The sequence below is a fragment of the Haemaphysalis longicornis genome, unplaced genomic scaffold (assembly GCF_048455015.1).
Source record: "Haemaphysalis longicornis isolate Haplotype H1 unplaced genomic scaffold, Haemaphysalis longicornis Haplotype H1 scaffold_6, whole genome shotgun sequence".
Taxonomy (NCBI): domain Eukaryota; kingdom Metazoa; phylum Arthropoda; class Arachnida; order Ixodida; family Ixodidae; genus Haemaphysalis; species Haemaphysalis longicornis.
The window spans coordinates 211,642,761-211,653,487 of NW_027526407.1; the positions used below are offsets into that span (position 1 = coordinate 211,642,761).

The 10,727-nt window shown below is 49.1% G+C and overlaps 1 protein-coding gene across 1 annotated transcript in view; it reads right to left on the reverse strand.

The window, feature by feature from the left end:
- The window catches only part of LOC144143467 (neprilysin-1-like), a 69,773-nt gene extending 60,255 nt beyond the window's left edge, over positions 1 to 9,518 (reverse strand). The window contains exon 1 of the mRNA XM_077675214.1: positions 9,199 to 9,518. Within this exon, the coding sequence (XP_077531340.1) occupies positions 9,199 to 9,518 (320 nt within the window). The remainder of the gene's footprint in view (positions 1 to 9,198) is intronic.
- Positions 9,519 to 10,727: the final 1,209 nt, after the last annotated feature.

Here is a 10,727-nt window from a genome sequence, read left to right on the forward strand (position 1 = left end):
ATACAGCAAGTGCTTATGGCCATAAAAATTCAACAAGAAACTAAAAAAAAATCAGACACCACCTCCCTCCCAACCGATCATGCAGATCGCGATTGGTGCCATACCGCCAGGTAACTTGAATTCTGAGCCCACAGTGACGCATGAAACTTAACAGCCAACCATAGCTGCCTGCTAGGCTACTCATATGTACTCAAACTCCAAATGGACTTAAAACTCCTATTTACTCAGAACTCAAAATGTACTCAAAACTCAATATGTAATCAAACTCAAAATGTGCTCAAACTCAAAATGTACTCAGAACTCAAAATGGACTCAAACTCAAAATGTACTCAGAACTCAAAATGGACTCAAACTCAAAATGGACTCAAACTCAAAATGTATTCAGAACTCAAAATGAGCTCAAACTCAAATTGTACTCAGAACTCAAAATGAACTCAAACTCAAAATGGACTCGAAGTCAAAATGTACTCAGAACTAAAAATGGACTCAAACTCAAAGTGTACTCAGAACTCAAAATGGACTCAAACTCAAAATGTACTCAGAACTCAAAATGGACTCAAACTCAAATTGTACTCAGAACTCAAAATGGACTCAAACTCAAAATGTACTCAGAACTCAAAATGGACTCAAACTCAAAATGTACTCAGAACTCAAAATGGACTCAAACTCAAAATGTACTCAGAACTCAAAATGGACTCAAACTCAAAATGTACTCAGAACTCAAAATGGACTCAAACTCAAAATGTACTCAGAACTCAAAATGGACTCAAACTCAATCGGACTCAAACTCAGTCGTGATCACTCGGCTCAAACTCACTCAAGCTCAAACTCACCATGCCACACTAGCCTCGCACTCACTCAAACTCAAACTCACGCGTGAGTTTGAGTCCAAATGAGTTTGAGTGAGTGGACTCATGAGTGAGTTTGCCGACCTCTGCATACGACCCAGTCCAGGGAAGGGGATTAGGGCTTCAAAGGATAGGAAGAGAGAAGGGGGAAGAGAAGAGCGGTAGGAGAGTGGGAGATAGTCTATATCACGTTCGTCTAGTCCATGACTCGATGGCTACAAACGCAGCGCTAGTCCTGTTGTAACCACGAAGTTGATCGAGTACATTTCGGACAGGCTCTTTCCCTTTCCCTTCCGAAAGCCGAGGTACGACCAAAGCGAAAAAACATCCCAGGGCCCTATCTTCTAGGCATCCTGGCTTCACGTACCATTCTTTTCTCCAAATGTAGCAACCAATTCAGAGCGCTCCGTAAACGACGGGTTTCACCACTTTGGAGCACTCGCAATATTTATAAAGAGTAACCTGATCGTGAGACGCCCCAGAGAACCGTTGGCATATTTTTAAGATGCCTTTCTAGATTGAAACAATGCTCCGAATTTAAATTTCGTCTAATGGGGCTCACGATGTTGTACCTTTGCATAAACTATCTCTTCTCGGATTACTCGAAAGTATGCTTCAATGTCCCCAGCACAATCTCTGTAAAGGGCAGGAAAACAGTGTGGTCAATGGAACGTCATCGACGACAAACTCTGTGTACTTGGCGTCCCAAGGGTGAGTGTTCGAGCGTGTGTTATATCTGATACGCCCTAAAAGGATGCATGGACGACGTCTTTAGGGTCTATGCAGACAACTGCGCAGTTCACAGAAAAAGGTAAGGATTATTGGATTATCTAGGGCGCCCTTGAAATGATTTGTTCTTGGTGCAACGCGTTTAAATATCTCTGAATTCAATACAATATGTCTTCCTAAGAAACGCGTGCCACTGCCTGACCCACGGCACCTGTCTGCTCACCCACCAGGGACGAAATTTAAATGCAATTCTCTTCTCGTCCACTGTGACCTTCTGTTTTAAAGGGACACTGAAGTGAATTTGTCAAGCCCCCGTTTTTGCTTGCACTGCGTAGATTGGCTCAAATTAGCACACTTTTCATCGTTTATCCGGTTGACAAATCGGTAAATATTTTACAAAGCGCGAAAGAAGAAAAACTACCATGCGCGGTTTGCGGCGGCCGCACCAACTAAGGCTGTGACGTTGGGAGGAGGGGGCACCGTGATTGGACGATACCCAAGGTTAGCAATCAAACAAGTTTCGGTTTCGGTTTCGGTTCTGTAAAGCACAACCGATGGCGTTGTTGGATGGGCATTCTCAATATCTCAGTAATCATCGTACCGTGCTTCTTCCATGTTGTCGGATGTAAATGCATAAGATAAGCCTCCCAGGACGGCTTGGAATGGTTGCATTCACTAGCCAAGGCCTACGCAGTGCATGAACGCCCTCCGCGTCCCCGCAGACGCTCAAATGCCATGCGCTCTTCTCCCATATTTGGAGCTTGCCTCATTCATGCATGTATCGTTAAACAAGCGTGTTCGCACCAGGCCAAGGGTGTGTTGATTCTGGCCTGTGCGCACTGCCCGCAAGCAGTCGGTGCTTATGGCAACAGCACGCCAACGAGAACTCGCTAGCGCGCCAGTGCCAGCCTGCGCGCGTTCTGTGAACTATACGCCTCGAGCGCGGCCTGTAGGGGCTAGAGTTCCTGTATATAGCTCCCGCAGGGAGCTAAGAGTTGCGCGACCCTTTTCCACGCGCCGCCGTGATTGCGACACTCCGGTTATCCATGCCGCGCAGAGAAGCCCCCACTACGGCTGCGCCGCAGCCATCGACGCGGGCGGCACCGCGCCCCGCCCAGGAATCCAGCGTAGCCGCCGTAAGGCGCCGCCGACCGAAGCGCCCCCACCGCGCGTCGGCCGCCGTCGGAAGCGTGGCGGCGAGGCTCCTTCACTCGCGACGGGCGGCTTTCCCGCAGCAATCCGGATAACAAAGATGGCGGTCGGTCGCGCAACTCTTAGCTCCCTGCGGGAGCTATATACAGGAACTCTAGTAGGGGCGCCACTGAAATCCCCCTAGCGGCCCGTTTCGAAAGCAGGCGCGGGAGTCCGCGTCCCGCTCCCCAGGGCCACCGCTGCTTTTGCGGCACGTTCACGACTGAGATTTACCGTTTGCGGGCGTTTGAAATCTATGTTTATGTTGAGCAGTCACTCTGTTCACAAATGGGGTGTGTTTACGAGAGTGTAAATATTTCTGATGCGATCTTAGTGGGGTATATTCGCTCTGTATAAGCGCCAGTTGTGTGTCACAGGTCAGCGTCGCGGAACCAGCGTATGATGGAGTCCATTGTAGTTACACTGACCTGAATTTACTAGCAGGGTCTCCGTAACCACCGGTTCCTCAGATGTTCATGCTACGGCTGTACACTACGATTTAAATCGGTTTTGTGCGCTTACACAATCAGCGGAGCACTCATGCCAATATTATACCTCAGATATTGATCACCACCATTTACAAGCCAGTCTGTGTTAATTTCGGGAATATTCAACAAACGTACGATGGACAATGCATAATTATACTCGAGGATCAGCACACGACAGAGTCGTCTTGTCGTGAGGTGAGCGCCCGCAAACATTCATCTGCTACATATATCCTCGTCGAGCATCGCAGAAACGGGCTTATAGTATAATCCGCGTCCGCGACTAATGCTTCTTCGAAATATCGTCATATGGCAGAGTTAGCCTGCAGAATAAAGCAGAAACTGAAATCAGAGGGCCTTATCACAAACCACACTCTCCCAACGACACCTTTCATGCCTTGTTGAACAGCCTACCTTGTATACTACCAACAATGCGTCGGCCGTACGATCAGCTGTTCGTTGCAGTAGAAAAGCAAATGAAAGTGAACGCGAGATTTGTGTGTGTGTGATTACTAAAACGTTCATTGCTTGATTCCGCTCCGCATTTGTGCACAGCATCCCCCTCCCTCCCCCCCCCTCCCCCCCCCCCCCCACCGATGTCTCGCGAAATAACAGTGCATTTCGCGTATAGTTGGCGTAGTGAACCCTATACCTGGCTTAAGTTTCGACGAACGTCTTTAGCATGTCAGAAGCTGCACTGTTTGTTCGTTTTTTTTATTTCCGTTAGAGCTATTGTGTTCCTTAATTCTGCACTTGCACATCATTTATTTTTCCATGGTTTCATTAACTTCCCGTGGTTCTTGCTATATGGCGTGTGTGGGCACATATTTAACGACGCACAGGCTTGTAATATACTTAACATTTTCGCATGGTTTATATTCTTATAAAAGACATAAGCTATTGTCCGGGATTGGGTAATCACATCCCCGAAACATATTTTTCGGCGACGTATATATTCGAAACGAAGCCGCATTCGTTGTCCAAGCTGCAAAATGAAGCCAACCTCTCATTGTGCTGGTATCACGTCTAAACGAGGCGACAGAAGAATTCATTTGTGCCTGATGTTTGGAGGTGACAGGGGTGATATGTTGCTATCGTCGCCGACGCCCGGAAGAGCGGCGAAGAAGCACGCAGCACCGCGTCCCCGGGTAGCTCTTGCAGGCGATCGCGTATTGTATACGGAGACACAGCTGCTTTTTAAGTGACCTAAACGTACTCTTTGCCTATAGACGCCACCATAACAAGTTTTTTAGGGCGTGGAAAGGCGAGAAGAAACGAAACAGAACCAAAACACTGCACGAGCCCCTATCAGCCAGGCAGCGCAAATCCCGTCAGCGCCGCGGAGATGCGGCGGCAGGCGGCGCAGCGATCGCGAAGCTCGAGGCGAATACTCCGTTTCATACATCAAGTGAAACGCTGTGAAGGCTATACAAGTAGTCCGCAAAGAAAGAAGGTGTATCGCTCCGCGCAGTTTTGTAGCCGTGTGGTTTAACGCGTCGCTCTGAAAAGACGCTGAATTTTTAAGTACATGGGTTCGAAACCGCGTTCCGACGTTTTTTTTATTTTTTATCGCGTCTTCTGCGAGTTCAATTGTAAATCTTATTTCGTTCCCAGTAACCTAAACACTACACGCATGCGGAAATGAACTGCACGTATGGGTTCATTGGATGCATACCATGCTCATTTGCGCGGGCCGAAACAAGCTCGCACCGTTGTATGAACAGCAATGGCGATTTTGTCGCGATTCTGCAGCATTGTCAGTTTACCTCGTTGATTCCAGCGAGAATTTTGTGTAAGAAAAACACGTTAATTCATTGATTAGTTAGCACAGCTGCTCCTACAGGGTGAATTACCAACAGGTGCCCACTTTCACCTTTCGTTTTCGCCGTTGCCCTGATGATACACTTCTTTCTGTGCCTCTCTTAAAACACTCAGCATGTTATTGATTATACCAGGCCGCCAGCACAGCAACGGGTTCAGTTTTTGCCGAAACAATTTGAAACCGACTTTGGCACTGCACTGTGGAGTAGCCCGAAGCACTTGGTGCAAATAACGTATCATTTGGTATTCATGGGAAAGGGCCAGAAAACAGAATAAGGTGGTTTTGGTGAAGTTCGGCAAGTCGTCATCTTCGTTGACAGCCTTTCGCACACTCTCCAGTGTCGGGATCTCCCTCTTGGCGTACATACTCTGCACTTTCAGACGGATGGCATGGACTGTGAAGCTGTCATGCTTGACGGTTCGCATGCTTGATATCGTCACGTCGCGAGGTCTTCTCTTTGGAGACACCAAATTCCCACGCGGACATTCCGCCTTGAATTTGGCCACGGTACGGGGAGATACTCCGGGGTTCTCGCTCACAACACTGAGTACTTCCTGCACACATTTCGCCGAGAAACGCATCCTGGCACGGGCGTACACATTTGCAATTACTCGCTTGGCGTTTTTTTGTCAACTTTGATGTGCAAACCCTAGAAAAAATGCGTACAGGAGGCGTGGTCGAAGTCCGAGAGCTGGACGCCATTTTTTCAACGCTGCCTCAAAGAGTAAACAAAAAACGGCGTTCAAGGTTGCGCGGAGAGCGAAAACCTGATACGAAAGCGACAAACATAAAATACAAACTCGCATATTTCGATCGTTTGTCCGGCAACACGGGCGTTTTTTGTCAAGCTGATGATAAATATTTATGCTTTAAGGTTGCCGGCGAAGAACTTATTGTTTCTGGCTCACCGCAAGCAACCCACTACTTTTTGTCGCGGAAGCACAGAGCGCAAACAAGAGCGCTAGCTTTGACAGCGTTGCACTTGATGTATGAAACGAAGTATAGTTCATGGAGCAATGAACGTTGCGGCACAAAAAAGGTGAACTCAGTATAGAAAACATCGGCGGAAAACGAAAAAGTTAACTTATAAAAACGAGCACGCACCCGCGGGGATTCGAACTTGTGACTTGCAAAACACCTGCGATGACATACCCAGCGCTCCAGACCACTAGGCTACGGGCGGGCGATGACAATGACGGAAATATAAGGTATATAATGTATAACCAGTTTACACTTTTCTTTCGTTTTAGCATTCCAAGCAGCTTAGGTGACTATTTGTTGTTTTGCGCTCGTGCAGTAAGCATCCCCCAAGTTTCCACAATATCTCACGTCTAGCAACGGCGTTTCCTAGACGGAAAAGCGTTCGCAGATGCGTAGTCCTGCTGCTGGCCACTGTGCTTGTTCGCCCAGCGCAAAAAAGTGCTCCCCGCACTCTAGTTTTGCGCTGTACGGTAAAAATATCAGTTGACTTTATTTCCTTAGTACCTATATTGACTTCGTTGACTCTTTTCCCGCCTTCAAGATGCCTTATATTTTCCTACTGACGTACCAGTCAGCGAAGCGTCGCATGTGCGCTTGAGCAGCGCTTGTGTGAAGCGACCTTGACTTGGAGCTAGATACAGTGTACAAACTAACCAAGTAAAGAAAGGCACATTCTTCCATTCACAAACGTGTCCTGGCTTCGTTTCAACGGAACGAACGAATTGCGACGACCCGTCGGCGGCCGGCGGACGAAACGCTGGGCCGACTGACTCTGTCTTAAGGCCGGGGAGCCGTGCAGTAGCGCAGCCAGTTGCGAGCTCGGCGCCTCCCAACGTCACACGAAAACGCCACAGAAAATGGGCGAGCGTAAAGAGAGGAGGACAGCATTTTCGAATTAATTTTTCTACTAAATAAAATCGCGTAAACGCGCCCAGAGTGGTCGATACATGGCCTGGGGACTCCGAACTACAATTTGCACTAGTAATCCCGCAATGTTTACAATATCAGTTCAGTGTCCCTTTAAAGCCTTCTGTTTTAAAAAGGCATGCACCTTCTCCCTATTCCGAGAAATTTTAGATGCGAAGAAAAACTTATGGAACTATCGGCCCATTTAGTTACAGCATGTGTTGTGCAGTATTCGCGCATTGCCGAGTGGAGTTTGTTAAGAATAGTGCGGTTTGATTCATGGCCCGAAGGTACAAGTTTCTTGTAATTATAAAGTGAATAAAAAGGTACACAAATTGCGAAAAATTTGCCGCATAGTCTTACACGAGAATTTTATGATCCATATTTATTGCTTTTATCGATGCTTAATGGCCTGGCGAACTCGACACAGCACTTGAAATACTACAGCACGCGCTAGTTATTTACAATGAACGGCCTCTATAACGTTCCTTTCAATTCCCCGCGATTTCACCCTGAAAGGCGCATATGACAGAATCCCTGCATGGCCTCATCGCTTTGTGCGGACGTCAAACCACTACGGAGGCCGGTGGAGGCGTTCTTTCGACCGCACCGCCGCCGCAGCTGAACGGCTGAGCTGCCTGAAGGTGCTAGGCCTACCATTGCGGCGGAAATTCGATGACCGCTTTGAATAAATGTCCTGATGGCGACTTCTATTGCGATTCCGGGCTATATTATCGCTCCCTTTTCAGTGTGTGGAACTTTATTTTTGCTAACAGTGCCTTTCTGGGCAGCGGTGGTGCCTGTAGTTCTGGCTACGTGCACCCGTTTGTGAATGCGCCAGCGCTCAGTCACCGCTCGCGGGGCAGCGCGTGTGAAGTGACGTCCCAAGTTTTTGACGAGCGGTGTCCGGGTCCTTTTGGCCACCACAAGATGATGTCACGCTGATGTCTATTTGCTGAGTACCGCTCTGCGTGCTGTTCCGTCCGCTCGATAAATGAGATCCGATTAAAGTATGTTCTTCGCGTCGCAGGCCACTCATATTTCAGCCAGAGTATTCTGTTGAGCAAAGGAAGCGAACTTTGCAGTAGTAATAACGCCAAAAATGGGTGTCAGCACTCCATTAAGAATTCTTACTACATTCCTACAACACCATTCTTACAAACCCGCCGCGGTGGCTCAGTGGCTAAGGCGTTCTGCTGCTGAGCACGAGGTTGCGGGTTCGATTCCCGGCCGCGTCGGCCGCTTTTCTGATGGAGGCGAAAAGCAAAAAACGCCCGTGTGTACGAGATTTCGGCGCACGTTAAAGATCCCCAGGTGGTCAAAATTAATCCGGAGCCCTCCACTACGGCGCGCCTCATCGCCTGCCTTGCGTCGGCGCGTTAAGCCCTACAATCAATCAATCAAAAACCATTCTTACAATATAAGCATTTTGTCATTTCAACAACCTGAGATTTCATTCCTGGTATTGAAGGAACACGTCAGCCCAGACCAACGTTACTAGATCTAGAAACATTGGCCCAGGTCCCGCCTGTTTTGTTTTTAACAGCAGCGCTGTTAAAGGTTTTACCTGCGCCTGCAGCGTTACGAAAAACACCAAGAAATGAGCGTGCGCCTTATGAGGAGCGCCTGGCGTCGGCCAGCTCGACCTTCGAGAACCCAGCATCCGTGGCCCGGTGTTCTCCTCGTCAGTTCACGTGCGTTCGCGGCTGAAGTGGCGAGGACAAATGCCGAGTTCGCGCTACAGACGCCGAGTTCGCGAAGTCGGTTGCCGCGGTTGCCGGCGTGTGCCAACGCGGTCCAATTGGGGGGAGATGCAAAAGCGTGCGGACAAAACGATGGCGGCCTGCTAGTCACGGAGAACTTTCCGCGGCAAGTTGGGAAACAAATGTGAGGTGCAACATCCGGCTCTCCGACGAAGGGAGGGGGGCCACCGGCTCTTTGAATAACTGCCAACTTGCCGTATGCCTTGTTACAAGCCTCGTCCACTAAGCTGCTTCCAAATTCGTCATCACACGACGTTCCACGCAACAAATGTTATGCTTGCGCTCGCCATTTTCTGGCCCCTTTAGAGCCATCGCTGTTGAGCTATTTGCGCTGCTCTTTATGGAGGGATGTTATGTTTCCGCAAATATTTGTGGGTTATATTGTATACCATCCCAAAGTAACGCTCTCGTGTGGATGGGGGTGTCAGAGGGAAGAGAACTGTGAAGACGAAATCTCAAATGCGGGAGCGTACCCGAAGAAGTCCTCGCAGGGGTCCCCGCCTTGTTCGGGGTGGCCGATGGTGAGAGCCATCTCTCGGACGTAGTCGAAGCAGCGCGGGTCGGGAGCGGGGCATCCGAGAGACACGAGCGACAGCAAGAGCGGCGTGGCCAGCGAGAGCAAGGTGAACGCGATGCCGGCCAGCAGAGACACCACGACCACGCTCGTCGTCAGCAGGTCGGCCGACGGCTCGGGCCCCACGTTCAGCGTCTCGGTGCTGCTGTCGTCACCTTCGCCGTCCGCCGGCACTGGACACGGCGAACGAAACAAGGCGGCTTCCTGAGGAATCGTCATATATGGTGAGACATTCGCGGTTGAGAAAACAGGGAAGATGATTTTTATCCCAATACCAGGGAAAGCAATAAACACATCAAACATCAGACCCATCACACTCACATCCAACGCCGGCTAGCTCCTCGAACGAATGGCATTACAGCGTCTGCAAAAGCATCTTGAAGAACACCACCACATCCCCTTCATCCCCTTCACCACATCCCCGACCCACACTATCTACACACGATATCCACCTAGCACTATATTGTCACGTGGTCAAAGACGACGCAGTTGTCTTCAAGGTAAACACGTTTATTGGAGCGAACTTGTGCTCCCCTAACAACTGAAAAAAATACAGAGGCGGCGAAGCAGCGGTCAACAAAGTGACTAGCACAGGCGAGTGTCGTCGAATGAATGCCGCGGCGTCTGCTCTGCAGGCTTTTATCTTTCGGCGCAAGTGTTTCTGGAAACGTCGATTCACATCCAGAACATTGTAGATCACAGAAGATTATTCTGGGCTAGTGGCGCTAGGGCAAAACAGTCTGCTTATCTGAATGTGATAGCCCGGGCGGTATAAAAGTAAAGAATGTAAGACGCGCTTCGTTTGGAACGCAGATAACACAGCCGGGCGTGGCCGGGCAGAAAAAACAAACAATAAATAATCAAACCCTCCATGGTTCGCGGCAATATGACGAAGTGATAAAGGAGCCCAGCGCGTCACAATTGAGAGCCTTAGTAGCTGCGGTCTTGCAAAAAGCGTTTGATAATGTACCTCACGACGCTATATTGCAAGAACTGGCGAAAACGAACTGTGCAATGGCAGTATATAACTACGTCCTTCAATTCTTGCAAAACAGAAAACTTTCCATTCATATCGGCGACTATCAATCCCAAGAACTTCAGCACCTCCAGAAAGGCATCCCTCAGGGAGCGGTGATTTTGCCGGCGCTATTCACCCTAGCTACGCTGAAAATACATCGAGCTCTGAAAGACATCAAAGGACTTCGATACCTCCTGTACGCAGACGACATTACTTTATGGGTCACGTAGGGGTCGCCAGGACAGATTCAGGATACGCTACAAGAGGCACTGGATGCACTTCAAACGGCATCTGCAGGAATCGGACTGTTGTGCAGCCCTGAAAAGTCTAGCCTCTTGCCAGTACATCACCCAAGACGGCATCCGGCCCCGCTACATCTAAACATTAGCCAACAACCCCTACCAAAGTGA